This window comes from Mustela putorius, unplaced genomic scaffold (assembly GCF_011764305.1).
Source record: "Mustela putorius furo isolate JIRA1106 unplaced genomic scaffold, ASM1176430v1.1 tig00000487_pilon_pilon_pilon, whole genome shotgun sequence".
NCBI classification, from domain to species: Eukaryota; Metazoa; Chordata; class Mammalia; order Carnivora; family Mustelidae; genus Mustela; species Mustela putorius.
This window is the reverse complement of record NW_025421399.1, coordinates 2,764,973-2,788,991: the sequence shown is the minus strand read 5'-3', so window position 1 is coordinate 2,788,991 and position 24,019 is coordinate 2,764,973. Positions and strand designations below refer to the sequence as shown.

Genomic DNA, 24,019 nt, shown 5'->3' with positions numbered 1-24,019 from the left:
ATTTGAGCTCTGTGACTAGTAAGCAGTGTTTCCTTGCTATACCCTCAGTATACCATATTTTAAAGATTTGGAGGTCTAGGGAATTGAACATGATGGTATATAAGTTTTATACCTGTATTCAATCTCATTTTCCTCCTCAGTATGTAAGGTAATGGGAGATAATGCCACTTAGTAGGTGGGAAACTTTATCCGTGGTCAGCTGCTAAGGCTAAGAGCTGTGTTTGTAAATGCACAAATCTTTTGACCTCTACTCCAGTACTTTTTCCATTAAACTTAATGGTTTCAAACTCTAATGAGCGGCAGAATCACTTGGGTGCTTGTTAAAAATGTAGGTTCCCAACCAGCACAACTCATTGGGTCTGGAGTAGGGTTCAGAAAATTACATTTTATTTTTTGTTTTTTTTTTTTTTGTATTTATTTTTTTAAGTAGGCCTCACACCCAGCGTGGAACCAACACAGGGCTTGAACATAAAACTGTGAAATCAAGATCTTAGTTAAGATCAAGAATCAGATACTTAACCAACTGAGTCACCCAGGTGCCCCAGGAGATTACATTGTGAACAAGCTCCCCCAAAGAATTTTGCTCTGGGCCATGTGAATAAAATAGGCTTCTCAGAAAACTACCTTCACTATAGCAAGTAGGTTAGACAGTTGGTTCTTTTACTCTTTTTCTTTTATTAGTGATTTTGGGTCTGAATTAGTGTAATGCTGTTTATTTTTCTTAATAGTCTTATCCTTAGCCTGATTTATATTGTTTCCTCTACCGTATTATGGATTTCTTGCACTCGGTTAATTCACATGATTTTTTAAAAATTGCATTTTTTTTTAAAGATTTATTTATTTATTTGACAGAGATCACAAGTAGGCAGAGAGGCAGGCAGAGAGAGAGGAAGGGAAGCAGGCTCCCTGCTGAGCAGAGAACCCAATGCGGGACTCGATCCCAGGACCCTGAGATCATGACCTGAGCCGAAGGCAGCGGCTCAACACACTGAGCCACCCAGGCGCCCATTTAAATTGCATTATTAAAATGAAACTGGTTTATGTAGAAACTGGGTTTCTAACTTGGGCAGGAAAGTGTCCAAGAAAGTTTTTTTTTTTTTTTTTTAAAGATTTATTTATTTTAGACAGACAGGAGGAGAGGTTAGAGGTAGAAGAGAGTGAGTCTCAAGCCGACTTGGCGCTAAGAATGGAACCTGACTGGGGGCTTGATCTCAAGACACTGAGATCATGATCTACCAGAAACCAAGAGTCTGACCCCTAATGGGCTGCGCCACTCAGGTGCCCCTCCAAGAAACTTTTAAAATGAGCAATATAGAGTATATAGTGATCATGATTCCTTGTAAGTAAAATCGTCCAATCAGGTAGAAATAATTGAAAATATAAAAATTCATTACTGAATCAGTATTTGATAAATAGGAACTAAGAAGAGACAAAATTGCTTTCAAAACTGTATGGAATCATAAATTTTTACAATTGTTAAAAAAAAATAGAAAGAAAAAAAGAGAAATTCTAGGGATGACCTAGGATCTCTGGACTCTTAGTAGAGACTACAAAGGAAATCAGGGATTTTTCAGTTTCAATCTACTTGACATTCTGAATTTATTTGTATATTCCGTGTGGACTTCATGTATTACTAATTTGATGCACAGTGGATTAGAACTTGCTCTCCAGTACACATACATAGCTGCTGTTTTCTTCCAGGTGGCAGTAATAGTCAAATAGTAAACATCCTGACAAAATGTTTAATTTTCTCGATTTTATTTTAATTAAATATATTTTCTTAGGTGATTTGAACTATATATTTAATTTGGAGAAGGTTTTGCTAAAATTTAGTTTTGTTTTTTAAAATTTTTATTTATTTTAGAGTACATGAGAGCATGAGCAGGGGAAAAGGGCAGAGGGAGAGAGAGAAGCAGCTTCCTCACTGAGTAGGGGGCCTGGCTCAGGGCTCCATCCAGGACTTTGGGATCATGACCTGGGCTGAAAGCAGACACTCAACTCACTGAGCCACCTAGATAACCCTAAAATTATCCTTCTTCAGGTTCATTCTTTTGGCTTGGATTTAATATTTATGTTAACATCACTTTTCATACTCAGTCTCATTTTGTTAATGGAATGGTATATGGGAAACATTTTTAGATGATTCTTTGGTTATTGATCCTGGATAATAACTTTCTGCCATCTGCAGATAGAGTTGTTTCATTATCACCAAACTGCATGTAAAACATTATAATTTGTCACGGCTTCTATTTTAGAGTATCATTCATTTTATTTTAAAAATACCAAATTTGGAGGGGCACCTGGATGGCTCAATCGTTAGGGGTCTGCCTTTGGCTCAGGTCGTCATCCCAGAGTCCTAGGATCAAACCCTGAGTAGGGCTCTCTTCTCAGCGGACGCCTGCTTCATCCTTTCCCACTCCTCGGCTTCTGTTCCTTCTCTCACTGTGTCTCTTTTCATCAAAAAAAATAAATAGAATCTTCTTTAAAAATTTGGAAATGAAAAAGCAAATTGATTTTTTAAAATTTTCTTTCCTTTAAAAATTTTTTTTTTAATTTTTAAAAAATTTCTGGAGCCTTAAGGAGATAATTGGTTTAGAGTTCAACATCCTACATAGTGAGTTATAGTTTCCAAAGCATCTTCTATTTGTTACCTCTCAATCTGCATACCAAACCTGAAAGTGAGGATAATATCCATTTTGCAGGGGAGCCTGCTGAGACACAGGCTCTGGCTGTCAAAGGTGACACCGTGGTTTAGAAATAGTTTCTTATTGGAGAACTGCAATTTTGTAACCCAGCCTTTTTAGGGAGTTCCTAGAAAAATACAGGAAAACAAATATTTAAAGTTGAACTGGGGAGAGGGTTAATGTTGAAAGTAAAGGAGGAACAGTTTAAATGAAGCTGGAAAGTCTTTTTTGGATTTTTGAGGGATCCTGGAATAGTAAAAAAATTCTCAAGGTAATGTTGAAAGTAAAGGAGGAACAGTTTAAATGAAGCTGGAAAGTCTTTTTTGGATTTTTGAGGGATCCTGGAATAGTAAAAAAATTCTCAAGGTAGTTATAGGAAACTCAACCAATAGTAAGAGAATACAGCTCTAAGAAGGTGTTGGATTGTTGTATGCCATAGGACTGGCTACTGTCTACATAACTCCTCCAGATACTGTCTACTCAGATATTTTCCACTTGCTAAGAATTGAAGTGAGCCAGCGTGCCTGACAGGTGCAGTCAGAATATTGATCTCAGGGTTGTGAATTTGAGCCCCATGTTAGGTGTAGAGATTACATTAAGGAATGAATAAATGAACAAGTGAATGAATTTGAGCCCCGTGTTGGGTGTAGAGATGACATAAATGAAGGAAAGAATAAATAAATAAGCAAGCAAGCAAGCTTAAAAAATATTGAAGCAAGCCTTAAGTCTAACTCCTTAAACATGTAATGCTTTCTTTTTTTTTTTTAAAGATTTTATTTATTTATTTGACAGACAAAGATCACAAGTAGGCAGAGAGTCAGGCAGAGAGAGTGAGAGGAGGAAACAGGCTCCCTGCAGAGCAGAGAGCCCGACGTGGAGCTCTATCCCAGTACCCTGGGATCATGACCTGAGCCGAAGGCAGAGGTTTTAACCCACTGAGCCACCCAGGTGCCCCTAATGCCTTCTTCTTGATTGCTAATGAATGACAGTAGATAAAACCAATTGAACAAGTCTCTAAGTAATGCAAAATTCAAATATTTTTTTATGATAACGTACATATTTTTTGAGATATGAAGGCCTAGGTAATATAGTCCTGTGTTCTATTTGATGAAATAATTACTTGATGTACAAGACACTTAAATTACCACAGTTTCATGGCATGAAGCAGAGGGCACTATGATGACCAAATACATAGACCTGAATAAGTTCTAGACCCGCTATGAACATGTTCATTCTTTTGAGTAAACAAATGCTTTTTAATTGAACATGACTGTATCCCAGATATTGTGTCAATTACTCGGGATACAAGCATAAGTGAAACTCAGTGCACAGAAGTGATACCCAACATTTTTTTTAATTTTTAATTTTTTAAAGATTTTATTTGACAGATAGAGATCACAAGTAGGCAGAGAGGCAGGCAGAGAGAGAGGGAGGGGAGGAAGCAGGCTCCCTGCTGAGCAGAGAGCCTGATGTGGGGCTCAATCCCAGGACCCTGGGATCATGACCTGAGCCGAAGGCAGAGGCTTTAACCCACTGAGCCACCCAGGCGCCCCCCAACATTTTTTTAAAACTAAGGACCTAATACTCTTTTTCTCGTACCCATTGAGCCCCATGTTTTTTTTGTTTTTTTGTTTTGTTATTTTAACCTGAAATTGTATGTATGCATGGTTTGGTTTGGTTTTGTTTTCAGAGAGAGAGAATATGTGTACCTGCTCGGCAGGGGAGGTGAAGGGGCACATGGAGAGAGAGAACCCCAAGCAGGCTCCTGCCTAACATGGAGCCTGATGTGGGGCTTGATCTCACGACCCTGAGATCACAGCCTGAGCCGAAATCAGGAGTCCGATGCTAAACTGACTGAAGCACCCAGGTGCCCCCCGAAATTGTATTTATTAAATTGGTTTTCCCATTTAAAAAATAAATTGATCTTTATATTATGGTTAGTATGAGATAGCCTTCAATGAGTTGGTATAATTTTAGCTAAAACAATCTTACTTGGAGTAAAAGTATATTTCTTTAAGTAATTTATTTATTTACTTTTTAATTAAAAGCACCTCATGCACTCCCTTTATTATTCTCTTCTAAGGGCTTGAGTATCTCATATCATCCCTTGAATTCCCTGAATCCTTTTCAGATTTAACATTCTGATTCCATAACATATTCATTGGTAATGCTTTTTTGCCTTTTCTCTGTCCTTGTTCAGTAATATTAGGCTATGTGATTAAAATTGAACTATTTTTTATCTTAGGAAGCCAGATCTGATACCTGGTAAGATGGAGGATGGGAATTCTTTAGGTCATAGTCAAATTTCTGTGCCCTTAGAAAACATTTGTATTTGAAAATCAAATTATATAGGTTGTTGTATAGATCACTAAACTGGCTATGGCAAGAATGTAGTTAGTTCTGTACTGGAGAATTTGAATTCTGTTGAGTAGGAAGTCTTTTTTTTCTTTTTTTTTTTTTGAAACCGTAGGATCTCAGGGCGTGGGGGCGGTGGTGGTGCCTGAGTGGCTTAGTCAGTTAACCATATGGCTTCGGCTCAGATCATGAGCGGCGTCCTGGGATCGAGCCACTTGTCTGGCCCCCTACTCAAAGGGGAGCCTGCTTCTCCCTTTCCCCCTGCTCCTGATTTCTCTCTCTCTCATTCTCTCTCAAATAAGGGAATAAAATCTTAAAAAAAAAAAAAAAAAAAAAAACCCTTAGAATCTCTGTTGGGAATAGTTAATGTTCTTGATGTTTCTAGTTAGTGTTTCAGGGAGGTAGCATTTATCATATTATAGTTACTAAGAAAAAGTACTTAAATGATGCTGAAAGTAATCATTGTTTTCATGGTACTGAAGACTTATTTTCAGGAGAAATTTTCCAAAGTGACACTTTGGCTTGGAAATAGATGTACCATTTTTCACTCTGTTTGTGCGAGTTGTGTGTAATCACTGTTTCAATAAATGAAATTATATTCGATGCATTAATGTAGGCTACTAAGAGTCCTATTTTGAATAGTTTTGCAAATCAGAGAATATTTCGTACATGTATTTGAGTTTCTAAAAGTAAGAAACAGATTTAAAGATGCCAGGACAGGCTCTTGGACTTAATTAGTTTAGTGGCCACTTTTTGAAGTGGATATTGTGACTTTGATGGCTTTTATATTTATTTCTGCTTTATTATGATCAGTCTTTTAAAACTATTTTCGACACCGTAAGAGAACATCAGATATTTTTAAGTATTCTCAGGTATATGCACTGGCTCTATAAATGTTTTGCCCCACCCCCATGCCAGAAATTTAAGTAGGTAAGATTATTTTGTTTAATTATTGGTAATTAATGGGGGTTTAGAACTTTGTGTTGATCACTGCCATATGCCCAGTGCCTTCCAACAATGTAGTAGCAGTTCAGTAAATATTTGTAATGAATATTTCTTGACTCAATCTTAGTAAGGGGAAAGACAGCAGAAAGAAATTGAGGTGTTCTTATATATCTATTGACTGTCCAACCAGTCTTTTAATTATTTTGGAAGCTTCATTTCTAATCTGCTTCTGTGGGGAAATCATATGCTTTTGAAGTGTCGCTGATTACCAAATTATGGTTTTTTAAAAATATTTCCTTCTCAGTTATTCTGTTCCTGGAGTTTGTCTCTAAAAATAGTATTTCTCGAAAAAGTATTCTCTTCAGTCCAATTCTTTGGGCCAGTTTCTTAGATTAGTCCATCTCTATTTTCAAATCAAAACCGATTCATGGGGATTTTCTCAGAAACAAGGTGGCTATAGTCAGTGAATTTTTATATTTGGCCTTATTTTCTCTTCAGTTATGATAAGTCATAGTAGTAGCTTCACATATTTGCAAGAGATGCATTTTTTTTAAAAAAAGATTTTGTTTTTATTTGATAGAGAGAGATCACAAGTAAGCAGAGAGGCAGGCGGCCGGGGGGGGGGGGGGGGAAGCAGGCTCCCCACCGAGCAGAGAGCCCGATGTGGGGCTCCATCCCAGGACTCTGAGATCATGACCCGAGCCGAAGGCAGAGGCTTAACCCCCTGAGCCACTCAGGCGCCCCTGCATTTTTTTTTTTTTTTAAGATTTTATTTATTTATTTGACAGAGATCACAAGTAGGCAGAGAGGCAGGGAGAGAGAGAGGAGGCAGCAGGCTGTCCACCGAGCAGAGAGCCCGATGCAGGCCTCGATCCCAGGACCCTGGGATCATGACCTGAGCCTAAGGCAGAGGCTTTAACCCACTGAGCCACCCAGGCGCCCCAAGAGATGCATATTTATATACAAACATGTCTTACTTTCGTCGTATAAGTAGAAGTAAAACTACCTTTTAAAATATACCAAGTACAATTTGGGTTGGTTAATGAAACATGTGAAGTTTTTTCCTTCTCTTTAGAAAAATATTTTGGTGGGGTGGTCACCTGGGTGGCTCAGTTGGTTAAACATCTGCCTTTAGTTCAGGTTATGAACCAGGGGTCCTCCAATGGAGCCCAGCGTCGGGCTCCCTGCTAAGTGGGGAGCCTCCTTATCCCTCTAATCCTGCCTGTCCCCACACCCACCCCCTTTCCCGCTCATGCTCATTCACTCTCTCTCTCTCTCAAATAAAATAAATATTTAAATTACTGCAGTAAAAAATTTACTGTAATTTTTTTGCTGAGTTATAATTGTCATACAGAGTATTAGTTTCAGGTATAGTACATAATGATTCAATATTTGTATATATATTTAAGGTTTTGATTTAGAAAATAAGAACACCAGTGTTTTGTTTTGTTTTGTTTTTCCATCACATGAATACATCAGTATTGGCCTGTTCTAGGTCTGGTGTGTTTTCTTTTTTTTTTCCTCCCCTCCTCCAGTTATCTAGATCACAGTCCTAGTATTTATTAATCTTTGGCTGAGGAGGACAATTTCTTCTAAGGAAAGTGTGTACTGTTCTCTTGGAAGTTGTGTCTTTTGGAGTGAAATAAACAACAAAATGTTCTTAATTTTATGGATTTTAAGAAATATTTTCCTCCTTTAAAGGAAACAATTAGGGAACCTGGATTTAGTTCATTTTATTTTATTTTATTATTTTTAATTGGCTTTTGTGTGTTTTTATTTTTAAATTTTTAATTTAATTTAATTTTTGGAAAGGGAGAGCAAGTGAGAGAGTACAAGCAGGGAGAGGAACAGAGAAGCAGACTTCCCACTGGGCAGGGAGCCTAATGTGGGGCTCATGACCCACCCAACCCACTAAGCCACCCAGGTGGCCCTTTAAAATTTTTTTAAATTTTTAATTTTTTTAAAAGATTTTATTTATTTATTTGATAGAGACAGCACAAGCAGGCAAAGCAGCAGGCAGAAGGAAAGGGAGAAGCAGGCTTCCCACTGAGCAGAGAGCTGGACATGGGGCTCGATCCCAGGACCCTAGGATCATGACCCAGAAGCTTAACTAACTGAGCCATCCAGGCGTCCCTAATTTTTAACTTTTTTAAGTAGGCTGCACACCCAGCATGGAGGCCAACTTGAACTCATGACCCTGAGGTCAGGACCTGAATTGGGATCAAGAGGCTGGTGCTTAGCCTGCTGAGCCACCCAGGCACCCTCTTTCTTTCTTTCTTTCTTTCTTTCTTTCTTTCTTTTAACAGGCACCCCTTTATTTATTTTTTTAGTTTTAATTTTAATTTTTTAAAAGATTTTTATTTATTTGCCAGAGAGAGAGAGAGAGAGAACACACAAGCAGGCAGAGAGGCAGGCAGACGCAGAGAGAGAAGCAGTCTCCCTGCCGACCAAGGAGCCTGATGCGGGACTCGATCCCAGGAGCCCGGGATCATGACCTGAGCCGAAGGCAGCGGCTTAACCAACTGAGCCACCCAGGCGTCCCTTAATTTTTATTTTTTAAAAGATTTTATTTTTAAATAACTTCTGTACCCAACATGGGGCTCAAACTTACCACCTTGAGATCAGGAGTCACATGCTCTACCAACTGAGCCAGCCAGGCACCCCAGTTCAATTTATTTTTCAAAAAAAAGTTGAGTTTTCTAGAGAATATCATACTAGCAAACATTTGGTTCCTATCTACTTTTTGAAAAGTGATTACTGTAAATTGTTATTCAGGTTTTCCGCAGTGGTGTTCTTTATGATAGGATTTATCATTAATCACAAATGAGTAACTTGAGAGGTTTTTGTTTTTAACCTGCAGTCTCTTTCTGTATTACATATTGTTCTCTGTCTTTTCCCACTAGGATTTTTTTCTTTGTCTGGAACCTCTTTAATAATGGAAAGAAATTACTGCTTGGCCCAGACAATAATGTCATCTTCAGATTGTTTTTTGTTTGGGTTTTGTTGTTGTTGTTGTTGTTGTTGTCATCATATATATATTTTATAAGTAAGCTCTGTGCCCAGGGTTGGGCTTGAATTCACAACCCAGAGATCAAGAGTTGTGTGCTCCGCCAACTAAGCCAGCCAGGCACCCCTATATATATAATATAATATATATATATTTTAAATTGAAGTATGATTAGCATACAGTGTTATATACTACTTTTAGGGGAACAACATGATTCAGCAGTTCTGTACAGTACTCGGTGCTTACCGCAATAAGTATAGTTCCCCCTCTGTCACCAAAATGTTATTATAGTACCTTCAGATTATTTTTAAAGCCAGACTCTTTGTTTTCTGTGATGAGTTACCTCTGAGTGGACTAATTATAAGTGGGACAGCCATTTTGATGCCACTTTCTCTGGAGTTCCGGGTCTCCTTCAAAGCTTGGCTTTGTTGTATGCAGAAAGAAAGATGTTGGCAAGCCCTGGAAGACTTCATTAAAAGGAAACAAAGGAAAGCTACTTCAGGGGTTTTATTCATTCATAACAGTTTGAGTTCACAACAGAACTCAAATATACATTAGTTTTCTAAGCACTTAGTGTTAAAGGTTATTTTCCAGACCTTTTACTTATATATATTTTTAGAAATTGTCTTGATGACTCCCTTCCCAATCCACAAATCCTCTTAGAGTTCTTTTAGTGAAGGAAATGATCACTGTCCAGTTGATCTGTCTTTGATGTTATTTCTTTAAGGAGAAGTCCCATTTGGGGCCCTGAATACTGATTTACCAGAATGAATAGTTAAATTAGAAATTGGAAGCTAGAGCTAGTTCTCTTGCTTTCAAGCCCCCCCCCCCACCGAATTGTTAAAGAGGAGGTTGTACATGTTCTCAAGTAGCAGTGCAAAAATCCCACATCCTGGGCCAACCAGTGTGAAAACAACTGATCTAGCACTAAGTGTCCTTCCTCTTCTTTAGCTGAAATTGGGGGAGGGACAAACCAGTTGTTACTTTACCCCTTCCCATCTGCCTGCTAGAAGGCCTGTTTCCTACCCTAATGGTTTCTGCCTAACAAATGGTGTTTCTTTTTTACAGCATTATGATCCTGGACTTGTTGTGGTGATGGTAAACTTAGCAGTGGTAATTTTTTATTTTCAGACTGAATTACTCCTTTTGTCATCAGTGCACCAATATGTTAGGCTTACTTTCTCTGTTGTAGCCTTCATCCTTCTGCTTGGTCTTTTTCATTTTCCTTTCCTTTCCTTATGCAACTTGTCTGATCCTTGTTCATTAAAGGGTACTGTTAAGAAGGGTTGTATCTGTTTGTGTAGAACTGCCAAAAAAATCAGTTAAAACATTAAATTCTAATACTGTCAAAAACTTGATTTTCCCACAATGTAATGGGCACTAGCACTTGCTACTGCAATTTATAAATAAATTAAAACAAACTTTGACTGCCTTAGAAGGCAAAAGTACTAATGCAGAGTTTATGAACAGGGGTTTACAGAGGTAATGAATTTATACCAAAACGTTGATTCTTGCAAAACAAATTCTGACAGACCAAAAAGAAACCAAAGCCAAAAAAAAGTAAATTCCTTTGACATTTCTTTTCAATTCTTTCATTGGAACATTTGTGTATTTTACCAGTAAATCCCTGATTGAGACGTTATGAAAGTGATATTACACCTAGGAAGTCATTTTTATAACCTGTCTTTAATTTGGTCCTTTTGCTAAAGATTGCAGTCACTGCTTATTTATTATACCATTGGGCATAAGGTAGTATACATCTTCATTTTGTTTAACTGGCAGTCTTTGATAGTTTCTAAAAGAAGGCTGTATTTTAGAACTTTTTTCCTTTTTTTTTCCTGGCATGAAAAGATCTTTATTAACTTAAACTTCCACTGTGATAATTATTTTTAATTATCTCCTTATTTATTGTTTGAAAACTGTAATGGGATATTGGTGATAAGTAAACTTCCGAATTTGTTTTTCATTATGTTTTAAAGACAAAAATTAAACACATATGGAGCAACTGGATATAAGTGGTTGCCAATCACTTTGAAAACAGTTTTTTCTTTTTTCTCCAGGACCAAGCCTAGTCATGAATATGACATTTATTTATTTTTAATTGGTTTTGGTAATACCTAAGATTTAGCCTGATAAAACTCAACTTTTTAGCCCAAAGGTATAATACATATGTGTGTATAACAACAACAACAAAAACACACACACACAAAAAAAAAAACCCTTAAAAAAAAAACAATTGTTTACACCAGCCTGAGTGAAATGATGAGGGAAGTAAACATTGTGTTTTTTCACTAAAGGTGTACAACGGATAAGGTAAGTCAGTCCTCTTTTCAGTGGGCTTACATCACAATAAACAGCGCAAGTTGTGATGTAAAACAGCTGTGGTAGTAAAGTGCTTGTCTGCCCCATTTTGCTTTGTTTGGCTGGTTATGAGTGGATTAAATATACATTTTTAAAAATCTCCAGCATAGATTGATTAGTTTAAAGTCAATTTTCTTCGCAACTAGTCCTTTTCACAGCTTACTGATTGCCGCAGCCAGTGTTAAATCTGCTCTGGAAAATGAGACCTCAGAGCACCAGTTTTAAAAGTAAAATGAGTTTTTGTTCCTAAGGGCAACTAACCATTGCTTTTAATTTAAATGTTGTCACAGCCCCAGTTAATTTTGAAAACAAAAAAAATTAGACATGCTGAATTGCAATTACAGAGTTTTCCTGTATCATGTTTGAAACCGTGCATTTTTTTAAAATTTAACCATATCAGTTGAGATTTATTACTAGTTTTAAAAGTGTGTATGGGAGGGTGTCCGTGAACAGTAAGAGTGATTCTTGATGGAAAGTTATTTGGGGATCATTTTAAAAAGCAGTTTCTAAAGTTTTTGATTTTAAATCTCCTGGTGCCATTGCTTAGAAGTGATTTGCATTGCTTATTTAATTTTGTCATAGTAATCTGGAATTTTCCCCAACTGGAATGTTAGCTAAGGTGGTTAGTTGGGCTTAAACTGGGAGAGGTAGGTTTGGTTGTAAGCTGTGAGAATGGCTTGTGTTTGGTTCACTGTAGCTTTCTGGTCTCTGCACTCCAAGGCAAGATCTCTAACCACCCAAACCCAATGTATAAAGTGAACTGTTGGCTTAGCTTTGCCTCTTACCTTGATTATGTGTTCCTGTTACAGGGAGAACAGATCCCATTCCGATTGTTGTCAAGTATGATGTCATGGGCATGGGTCGCATGGAAATGGAGGTAAATTGATCTTGTTAGCTAATTTTTTTTTAAACGGTGTACTTAAAATTGGTATTAATTCAAATTCAGATGCCAGTACAAAAATACACTTATCAGATAGAATATAGTTTTAATATTTTTCTTAGGAAATTAAAAAATATATTTTACATTCTCATTTAGTGCTGGCTTTGAGGCAGGTAGGTGACAGACAATGCCCCTAAGGAAGTTGAATGTTTTGCCCAGGGTTATGCCACAAGGCAAGATCAGACTTAAAACCCAGATCCTGGTGCTTATTTCATTAGGCATTGTTGTTCAACTCTGAAAATATTTGCTGTGGTAGAAGCCTTGCGCCTGTGTACAGCTGTCAGCTGTGATACCTTCTTTTCATTGCCTAAAATATTTTCTTTATTTACTCCTAATTCTTCGGCATTGAACATTGAAGTAAAGTCTGTTATCAATAAAAAAAAAATGTGCCTGTTCGGAACTACCACCGTGATAGGATTAATTAGCTATTTTGCACACATTTTTCTCTGTGGGGTGAGAATGAAGTAAGAGGTAGCTGAGTATAATACAAAGTTTTTAATTTCATGTAATACTGTAGTTGTGTAAATAATTTTTTAATAGCTAGTTGGGGTACTTTAGGAATTATGACTAATTATATTTATTTTTGTTAAGCTCGATTATGCTGAAGATGCTACCGAACGGCGCCGTGTCCTAGAAGTAGAGAAAGAAGACACAGAAGAATTAAGACAGAAGTACAAGGTACTGAATGAAGCCATTCTTTGGTGTTGGGTGCTCACACTGAAAGTGATACTCATTTTGGTGAAAGGAATCTCTATTTATGACAGGATTTGTTTAACCTTCAGTGATGATTATTAGTAGGCCTCAGGTTTCTGTTAGTTTCCTGTATTGCTGTTGTAAAAACTGGAAAGCTAATGCTTCATAAGTCTGTTGGAATGATCGCATTCGTCTTTGGAAACACAGTGCCTGTACATAGTAAGGAGTAGTAGCAATAAAAATTGTTATTTAAGAGTCCTTTGGGAACTTGAACCTATTGACAGGGCTTTTGTTTTCAGTGGGTGGGGTATTTTAAGAGTAACAAACTGAGGGGCACCTCGGTGACTCAGTTAAGCAGCCAACTCTTGATTTTGGCTCAGATCATAAGATTGAGCCCTATGTTGGGCTCTGCATTGGGCATGGAGCTTCCTCAAAATTTTCTTCCTCTCCCTTTCCTCTTTGCTCTCTCTCTCTTTTTAAGAAAAATAGAGAGAGGGGGGCGCCTGGGTGGCTCAGTGGATTAAAGCCTCTGCCTTCGGCTCTGGTCATGATCCCAGGGTTCTGGGATCAAGCCTGCTTCCTCCTCTCTCTCTCTCTGGCTGCCTCTCTGCCTACTTGTGATCTCTGTCAGATAAACAAACAAAATCTTAAAAAAAAAAAAAAAAAATAGAGAGAGAGAGAGAACATCACTATTTTCCTTTTTAAGGGATTAGTTTAAATTGTAGTTTTAGACCATGTTATAAGTTAGCTTTCAAATAGACTGACCAGGAACATGCCTTTCAAGATGTACTAGGCCCAGTCTCTACTATAAAATAGGTAAATTTGAAGGTATCAAATAGGCTTAGTTAAGATTATCATGTAGAAACTGATTTTCATCATGAACCTTAAAGTGGGAAGATGGAAGAGGGATTTATTTTTAAAAATCTGTTCTACTGTAAAAAAATAACTAATATAAAAACTGACAGAACTATATGGAGAAATGTTACATCTATCACAATAGTGGGAGATTTTAATATATGTCTTTCAGTAATTGATTTAAAAAATGGAAGAGACATTCAGCAAAGACTTTTGGAAGATTTGACTAACACATTAACAGATTTCACCTGCTGATTATATAGAATTGTGAACCCAATCACTTTGAAAATCAGAAAACTTTTTTTTTTTTTTAAGATTTTATTTATTTATTTGAGAAAGAGTGAGAGAGAGCACGAGAGGGGAGAGGGTCAGAGGGAGAAGCAGACTCCCCCCTGAGCTGGGAGCCCAATGTGGGACTCAGTTCTGGGGCGCCAGGATCATGATCTGAGCCAGAGGCAGTTGCTTACTTAACCAGTTGAGCCACCCAGGTGCCTGAAAATCAGAAATTTTGAAAATATGTGGAACATTAATTTAAACAAAATTTTCTACCATAATAACCCATGTCATAAAGTATCAGCAAATCTCAAAGAACTGAAATCAAGCCACAAAGCAGTTTTTAAAAATTTATTTATTTTTAAATATTTTATTTATTTATTTGACAGAGAGACCTCGAGAGAGGGAACACAAGCATGGGAAACGAGAGAGGGAGAAATAGGCTTCTGGCTGAGCAGGGAGCCAGATGCGGGGCTTAATCCCAGGACCCTGGGATCATGACTTGAGGTTCAGACTCTTAACGACTCGGCCACCCAGGCACCCCAGCAGTCAGTTTTTTAAATTAAAGATAGAAAAATCCCCTGTAAATTATGAGAAAATTATTTTAGTTTCCAGTAAGTGAAAGAAGAAATCACAATGCTAATTGGAAAATATTTTGGACTGAAAGATACAAATACTATGTATCAAAACTTGTAGGATAAGGGCGCCTGGGTGGCTCAGTGGGTTAAGCCGCTGCCTTTGGCTCAGGTCATGATCTCAGGGTTCTGGGATCGAGTCCCACATCGGGCTCTCTGCTCAGCAGGGGCCTGCTTCCCTCTCTCTCTCTCTGCCTGCCTCTCCATCTACTTGTGATTTCTCTCTGTCAAATAAATAAATAAAATCTTTAAAAAAAAAAAAAAAAAAAAAACAACTTGTAGGATAACCTAAAGCAGTATCATATGTGTTAGCAAATATATAGCCTTGAATGCTATTTAGAGAAAGAAAATGAAGTAAACATTTTTCTCAGGAAGTTAGGAAAAGAATAGCAAAGTAAATCAAAGAATGCAAAAGAAAAGAAGTAATAAAAGATAATTAAGGTTAACAGAAATGAAACAAAAAACAAAGCCAAAAGTTAGGTACTTCTGGTGATATTAAGGAAGAAAAGAACTTAGAAAACTAGTGTCAGTAGTGAGAAGATAACATTGTAGGTATAGTAGGCAGCACTAAAAAATAAAAATCTTCCGATTAACCTCATGCCGCCAAATACAAAAATTAGGTTTAAATGGACAAATTCCTAAGAAATTGAACTTGCTAGAGTATACTTTAAAAAGAGAAAAGAAAACTATTATATAAATTGAATCTATGGTAAAAAGTCTTTCCATAAAGCCCAAATAACTTCACTAGTGAGTTCTGTCAAAATTCATAAAATAAATAACTTCAGTCTTTTTTTTTTTTTTTTTTTTTAAGATTTTATTTATTTATTTGACACAGAGAGAAAGAGATCACAAGTAGGCAGAGAGGCAGACAGAGAGAGAGGAGGAAGCAGGCTCCCCGTTGAGCAGGGAACCCAATGCGGGGCTTGATCCCAGGACCCTGAGATTATGACTTGAGCTGAAGGCAGAGGCTTAACCCACTGAGCCACCCAGGCGTGCCAATAAGTTCAGTCTTAACCAGCAACGTCTAATCTTCCAGAGAATTGAAAAGAAAAACTCCCAGCTCATTTCATGAGAGATAGTACCACCTTGATTCTAAATACTGACAAGAAGGATACTTAATGACACTCTGGTTTAAAACACAGATGCAAATCTTAAACCACTAGCAAATACCAGAACCAATTCAGGATATATCATGACCATGTTATGCAAAGAATGTAAGATTGATTTAATGTTATAAATGCATATAGTGAACCACATTAAGAGATTAAAGGAAAAAAAACTAGGGGTACCTGGATGGCTCAGTTGGTTGGGTGACTGCCTTCGGCTCAGGTCATGATCCCAGAGTTCTGGGATCAAGTCCTGCATTGGGCTCCCAGCTCCATGGGGGGTCTGCCTCTCCCTCTGACCTTCTCCCCTCTCATGCTCTCTCTCACTCTCCTATCTAATAAATGAATAAAATCTTAAAAAAAAAAATAAAGGAAAATTCTATTTGACTATCTCAATAAATGCCAAAAAAGCATATATAAAGTTCTCCATTCATGCATGATGAAATTCTTGTCTATATTGATAAAGAATCTTCTGATAGAAAGCCTACAAGATACAATATTTAAAAGTTGAGGACTCTGGGGCGCCTGGGTGGTTCAGTGGGTTAAGCCGCTGCCTTCGGCTCAGGTCATGATCTCAGGGTCCTGGGATCGAGTCCCGCATCGGGCTCTCTGCTCAGCAGGGAGCCTGCTTCCCTCTCTCTCTCTCTGCCTGCCTCTCTGTCTACTTGTGATCTCTGTCTGTCAAATAAACAAAAAATTAAAAAAGTAAAATAATATAAAAAAGTTGAGGACTCTCCTTTTGGGATGTGGAAATAGCAAGGATGACTGCTCTCATTGTTTCTGTTCAGTGTTGTGTTGGAGGTCCTAAGCAACACAGTAAGATAGATAGGCAGAAACAAACAAACAAATATATAAGAGATGAAAGGAAGAGACAACTGTTTTTGTTTGCAGGTGTGATTACTTACACAGATATCTGAAAGAATTTACAGATAAATTATATAAATTAGTAAGTTTAGCTGGATGCTAGTTTCAAAATCATAAACTAAAATTATATATATCAACAAAGAGAAAATGGACATTACAAAAATTTCAGCATTGTAATAACAAAAAATTTATGAAACACCTAGGAATTAGAAGGCAGACCCTTATGTATTTGACCATATATACCATGCCATACCATACAGTAACAACAATCATACCATAAATAATCTGTGTAAAAGGAAAAAACATAGAGCTTATAAAAGATAGTATAGAAGATTCTTCTAGCTGTGTCTAACTTAGATAAGTACTTGTTTTTCATTTCAGCGGTACTTTCTTTGATGTTTTATTATGAAAACTGAGCATACAGAAAAATGGAAAGAACTATATAGTTAATACCCATATACCAACCACTTATACTCCATAATTAACGTTTGTAAATATGTTTTATTACATGTCTAGCTTTTTTTTTAACGATTTATTTATTTGAGAGACGCCTGGGTGGCTCAGTTTTTTAGGTGTCTGGCTTCGGCTCAGGTCATGATTCCAGGGTTGCTCAGTGGGGAGACTGCTTCTTCTGTCAGCTTCTCCTCCTGCTTGTGCTCTTTCTCTTTCTCTGTCAAATAAATAAATAAAATCTTAAAAAGATATATTTGTTTGGAGGTGGGGGCAGAAAGCGAGAATCTTGAAGCAGACTCTCCACTGAGTGCAGAGGACGTGGGGCTCTATCCCAAACCTGTAAGATCATGACCTGAGCTGAAACCCAAGAGTTGAATGCTTAAGACCCAGTTACTGATTGAGCCACTGAGGTGCCCCAGATGTCTGACTTTTTAAAAAACAGCCTCACTGACTTCCTAAATTCTTGAAATACCTCTTTTATTCTATTTCTAATTTGTTTTTGGTTTTTTAGTAATGTCTAGGTTTTGGATTTGGGGTGCTGTTTGTGCCTTTTTTCTTTTTAAACACTTTAATGTTTTTATTTTGTAATTTCTTTCAAATCTTCTATTAACTGTAGTACATGATATGTGTTTTTATAGTTTGTTGCATCTCCTGACTTTTTCACAGTGGTTTTGTCTCCTTGGGTGGCTTGCAGTTTTGATTGTCATCTCATCATTCTGTGGAAATTTCTTGCAACCTGGATTTTGGAGGGAGTGCTTATGAGATAGTTTCATATGTGCCCTTACTAAGATATAGGGTCTTTAACTGCTAATGGACTGGTGTTTTAAAATGTTAATACCTAAACTAAGGATTCCTGGTGTAAATCCTTTACGTCCACCAATGACGGGTCTGAAGTTCCAACATCTTATACATGACTCTTTCCATTTACACACTGATATATGGTGAGTTTCTTGGTGTCTTCATGGACAGAAGGTAATGAGATAGTTCAGTTTTTCTAGTTTCTGTTTCAAGGGTGGAGACAACTCTTTTTTGGGGGGGGTGGGGTGGGAGGAGTAAACTCTACCCCCAACATGGGGCTGGAGCTCACAACCCTGAGATCAGAAGTTGCAAGCTCTACCAACTGAGCCAGCCAGGGACTCCATGGAGACAACTCTTCCTGACTCTGAACTTTTCAGAGTGCTTACTAGCTTTCTTTCGTCAGGGTCCTGAAGGCTCACCTTCAGGCATCTAGGGATTGCCCTGTCTTGTTGAGTTCAACTATATGTTAAAGTGTGTGTGTTTTAAAGATTTTATTTATTTGAGAGAGAATAAGAGAGAACACAAGCGAGGGAGAGAGGTAGAGGGTGAGGGACAAGCCAACTCCCTGCTGAGGAGCCTGACTCTGGGCTTGATCCCAGGAGTCCAAGATAGATGCCCCTTTTTATTTTACTTTGTTCAGAATTATAGTATAGTGAAATCTTCCTCTTCCTTCTGTTCCTTTTTTCTTTTCCTGTTCTCTTCTCCCTGCCCTTTTCTTTATGCACTGTTATAACGCGTTAGGCTGGCTTTAGCACTTTTCACTGAACCACTTTATTTAAGGCCACAAAATACCTCTGTTTGCTAAATCCAGTAGCTCTTTTAAAACTTATTCCATATTCTGTTTCTTGGCATTGTTGAATACAATTGACCATTCTTTTTTCTTTAAAACATTTTCTTTTCTCTTGCTTTTGAAGATTTCATACTTCTCTAGGTTGTTCCTATCTTCCTTGCTGCTTCTGTATAGGTTCCTTCATTGGTCCCTTCTTTTTGGCCTAAACTTTCAGATGTTGGAGTTCTTCATGTTCAGACCTAGACCTTCTTGTTCTGTCTAAACACTGTCCTTAGGCCCTGAATGATTATAATACTGTGTTTCATCATCTTTCACATGGTTCTTTTTTATCCTTTAGAACTTAGCTTTGAAACCTTCTCTCATTACCTAGTTTAAATAAGTCCTCCACTCTGCCTTATTCTCTTGCAGCACTGTCTTTTATCATTTATAATTATAAATTTTTGTTTCTTCACTTGTTTATAGTCTGACTGCTGTTTGGGCAGAAATGGCATTGAGAAGAGAGACTATTTGTCTGCCGGTAATAATACTACAACATAATGCCTGGCACATAATTGCTCAATAAATATGAATTGAACAAACACATTCTTTGAAATAAGGGGAAGAACCAGATTTATTTGGTTATACTGTCAGAAATAGAAATATTCTAAAGTGGGGCACCTGGGTGGCTCAGTCGGTTAAGCATCTGCCTTTGGCTCAGGTCATGATCCCAGAGTCTGGGGATCGATCCCCATGTTGGGCTCCCTGCCCAGTGGGGGGTCTGCTTCTCCCTCTCCCTCTGACCCTCAACCTGCTTGTGGTCTGTCTCTCTCAAGTAAATAAATGAAATCTTAAAGAAAAAATACTCTGAAGAGTACATTTTATTGTTTTCAAATAAAAGTTACACTATCAAGTGAATAATAAATGAAATAGCCGGGGCGCCTGGGTGGCTCAGTGGGTTAAGCTGCTGCCTTCGGCTCAGGTCATGATCTCAGGGTCCTGGGATCGAGTCCCGCATCGGGCTCTCTGCTCAGCAGGGAGCCTGCTTCCTCCTCTCTCTCTCTCTCTCTCTCTCTCTGCCTGCCTCTCTGCCTACTTGTGATCTCTCTGTGTCAAATAAATAAAATATTTTAAAAATAAATAAAATAAATGAATGAATGAATGAATGAAATAGCCAAGTAGTTCACAGCCTCTTAATATTATGCATTCTATTTTAAGGCTCTTTTTGTCCCCCAGCCCAAGAAGTTATTTCTCATTTGAACTCTTCATATTGGGTTAAGCAAGAATTACTTATCTCCCTTTTATTGATCAGATGCACAGAAATCTTGTTAGATCTTTACTGTTTGTGAAACTTTTTCCCCTTCCTGCTTGTCACTCATTTATTTCACTGTATTTGTTCTTCACCTTCCCATGACCTTGGAACTTTGATTTTAGTAACTTAGCCCCTCCTTAATTTGTACCTGTCAAGCACCACAGATTTTTACTTCCCTCAACATTTTGATCCCAACTCTTTTCTTCCTGATTCTTGTGTCATGGCTACTTCTTCTTTAAAAAATATTTTTATTGGGCGCCTGGGTGGCTCAGTGGGTTAAGCCGCTGCCTTCGGCTCAGGTCATGATCTCAGGGTCCTGGGATCGAGTCCCGCATCAGGCTCTCCACTCAGCAGGGAGCCTGCTTCCTCCTCTCTCTCTCTCTCTGCCTGCCTCTCTGCCTACTTGTGATCTCTCTCTGTCAAATAAATAAATAAAATCTTTAAAAAAAAAATATTTTTATTTATTTATTTGACAGAGAGATCACAGGTAGGCAGAGGCAGGCAGAGAGAGCGGGGGAAGCAGGGTCCCTGCTGAGCAGAGAGCTCGATGTGGGGCTCAATCCCAGGGCCCTGGGATCATGACCTGAGCAAGAGGCAGAGGCTTAACCCACTGAGCCATCCAGGCACCCCTTTATAGCTACTTATTTAACCAAAGCCTGTCTCCAGTCAATACAAATACTTGTATTTCTACTGCACCTGTAGTGCAGTATGAGAGTGGTTCTGATGCACTGGGCTCAGAACTGCCAAGTAAGCTTCCATATGTCATTTCCTACTTAGTCTCCTCAGCTCTCATTCTTAAGCATTGGTTCTTGGGCCCTCATCTTTCTTCAACTGCCCTTGTCTTTCCTCCATCTTTTCTTACTCCTAATAGAAAATTTAACAAAATGTGGACCATCAGGTCAGAGTGCATTTATGCCTGTAATATCCACCATCAAACTAGGACCCAAATATTCCTGTCCTTAAATTTTTCTCCCCTTTTCACTGTCCGTTAAAGGATAATTCCTACCTATGAATTCTGGATCTTAGACCTCTCTCTATCTTATAAAAGAACTTTATATCTTTGTAAAGGTGTAACCTTTGGGGCATCTGGGTGGCTCACTCAGTTAAGGTCTGCCTTCATTTCATGTCATGATCCCAGGGTCTGTGGATCAAGCCCCATATCAGGCTCCCTGATCAGCGGGGAGCCTGCTTTTACCTCTCCTACTGCTTGGACTCTCTCTCTCTCTTTCTGTCAAATAAATAAATAAAATCTTTAAAAAATAAAAAGGTGTAACGTTGGCAGCCTCTCTCATTATTCATTATTTTCCTTTAACCAGTAAACATCACACATTTGTGGGGGAAGAGAATCACTAACTGAAGGAAAAAAACAAACAAAAAACCTCTGTTGACTCCCACTCTCTGTGTCTACTGTCTTCTCTTTTTACATGTCTTTTTACACTGCCTCATTTATGTCACCTTCCATTCTATTTGCAGATGTGTGGCTCTAAATTTAAATAGGTTTAAATTTAAACGGAGAAGAAATACAATCCCATTTTTGACACCTTAAGTATTTTATTAAATACCAATAAGATATTTTAAAAATATGTGTAAGATAAGGGATGCCTAGGTGGCTCAGTCGTTAAGCATCCATATCTTGATTTTGGCTCAGGTCGTGATCCTGAGATCAAGCCCCGCATTGGAATCCACACTCAGCGCAGAGTCTGCTTGTTCCTCTCCTTCTGTTCTCCCCATTCCCCCTCCCGCTTGCACATGTTCTCTTTCTCTCTGGCTCTCAGGTAAATAAAATCTTTTTTTAAAATGTGAAGATATAAAGAATAACTACCGGGGTGCCTGGGTAGCCCAGTCATTGGGTATCTGCCTTTGGCTCAGGTTGTGATCCCAGGGTCCTAGGATCAAACCCACCTAGGGTGGGCTCCCTGCTCAGCAGGAATCCTGCTTCTCCCTCTCCCCTTGCTTGTGTTCCCTCTTTCTCTGTCTCTATCTCTCTCTCCCCCTCTGTCAATAAATAAATAAAATCTTTAATAAAGAAAGAATAACTACAGACACTTGTGTGTCTTCTACTCAGTTTAAGAAAAAGAACTTAATCAGTGATTTCTGTGATTGCATTCCATTTCTTCCTTGTTCAGGGGTAAGCACTACATTTTTGTGTTTTATCATTCCCTTCCCTTCCCTTCCCTTTTTCAGATATATTTTTTTTGGCTGAGATAAAATTTACCATTTGCCATTTTATAATATACAATTTAAAGACCCTAGCATATTCACAATATTGTACAACCATCAGTACTAATTCCAGAACATTATCCACTCCAGAAAGAAACCCCACACTCTTCAGCAGTCATTCCTCACCCCACCTTCTCTTCCTGAAAGCCACGTTCTGTCTCTAGGTTTGCCTGTTCTGGACATTTCATATAAGTTGAATCATTCATTATGTGGCTTTTCATATCTGACTTCTTTACTAAGCATGTTTTCAAGGGTCATTCATGTTAATAGCATGTGTAAGTACTTCATTTCCTTTTTATGGCTGAATATTACATTGAAGAATATATTATAGTCTGTTTAATTATTCACCGATTAATGGACATTTGGGTTTTTTCTACTCTTTGGCTATTATAAATAGTGCTGCTGTGACCATCTTGTACAAGTTTTTGTATAAATATATTTTCTGGTTCTCTTGGATATCTACATAGGAATAGAATTGCTGGGCATATGGTAACTCCTATGTTTAACTCTTTGAGGAAGTGCCAGACTGTTCCAAAGTGGTTGTACCATTTTACATTCCCACCAGCAGTGTTTGAGAGTTTATTTCTCTACATCCTCACTTACATTTTTTTTATAGCCATCCTAGTGGGTATGAAATAGTATCTGAGCATGATTTTTATTTGAATTTTCCTGACTAATGATGTTGAGTACCTTTTCTTGCACTTACTAGCCATTTGTTATTATTTTGGAGAAATATCTATTCAGATCTTTTGCCCGTTTTTAAATTGGGCTGTTCTTTTATTGTTATAGGAACTCTCTGTTAATTCTGGAAATGAGACCCTTGTCAGATACATGATTTGCAAATATTTTCTCCCATTTTGTGATTGTCTTTTCATTTGAAAATGTCCTTTGATGCACAAATTTTTAAAAATTGATGAAGTCCATTATCTTTTTCTTTCATTGTTTTTGTTTTTGGTATCATATTTAAGAACCCATTGCCCAATCCATGGCCATGAAAATTTATACCTGTGTTTCCTTCTAAGAAGTTCAAGTTTTAGCTCTTTTATTTAAGTCTTTGATCTATCTTTTGAAATAAATTTTTAAAGTTTAATTTTGTATGTCATGTTTGGTAGGTGTTTCAGTTCATTCTTCTGTGTATGGCTACCCAGTTGTCCCAGTGCCATTTTTTGAAAAGATTGTTCTTCACCACACGGTCTTAGAACCTTGTTGAAAATCATGGTCTTGGGCACCTGGGTGGCATAGCAGTTTAAGCATCCAACTGTTAGTTTCAGCTTAGGGTCCTGAGATTGAGTCCTGCATCTGTCTCTCTCCCTGCTTGGCAGGGAATCTGCTTTGGATTCTCTCTCTCAAATCTCAAATCTCAAAAAAAATCTCAAAAAAAAAGAAAGAAAGAAAGAAAGAAAATCACTATCTTGCTTATTGTTGCTTTGTAGTAAGGTTTGCTATTGGGAAGTGTGAGCCTTCCTACCTTATTACTTTTTAGGATTGTTTTGGCTAATCTTGATCTCTCCCAATTCTTAGAATCAGTTGATCAATTTCTACAAAGAAATCAGCTGTGATTCTGATAAGGATTATGTTGAATCTGTAGGTCAGTTTTGGGAGTATTGTCATTTTAACAATGTTAAATCTTTCAATCCATGAATACAGGATGTTTTTCCATTTCTTCAGATCTTTTTTTGTAGATTTTATTCATTTACTTCTCAGAAAAAGAGGGAGAGAAAGGACAAGCAAAGGAGGCGACAGTCAGAGGGA

The 24,019-nt window shown here is 37.8% G+C and overlaps 1 protein-coding gene across 4 annotated transcripts in view; it reads left to right on the top strand.

Moving 5' to 3' along the window:
- Positions 1-24,019, top strand: part of GPATCH8 (G-patch domain containing 8) — a 113,964-nt gene that overhangs the window by 48,863 nt on the left and 41,082 nt on the right. For 3 of the 4 annotated variants that reach the window (XM_004772527.3, XM_013045935.2, XM_045080784.1), the window contains 2 exons: positions 12,162-12,229; positions 12,884-12,970. In XM_004772527.3, the coding sequence (XP_004772584.2) occupies positions 12,162-12,229; positions 12,884-12,970 (155 nt within the window). Of the gene's footprint in view, positions 1-10,059; positions 10,105-12,161; positions 12,230-12,883; positions 12,971-24,019 lie in introns of all 4 variants that reach the window. The other variant, XM_013045936.2, reaches the window with a different exon arrangement.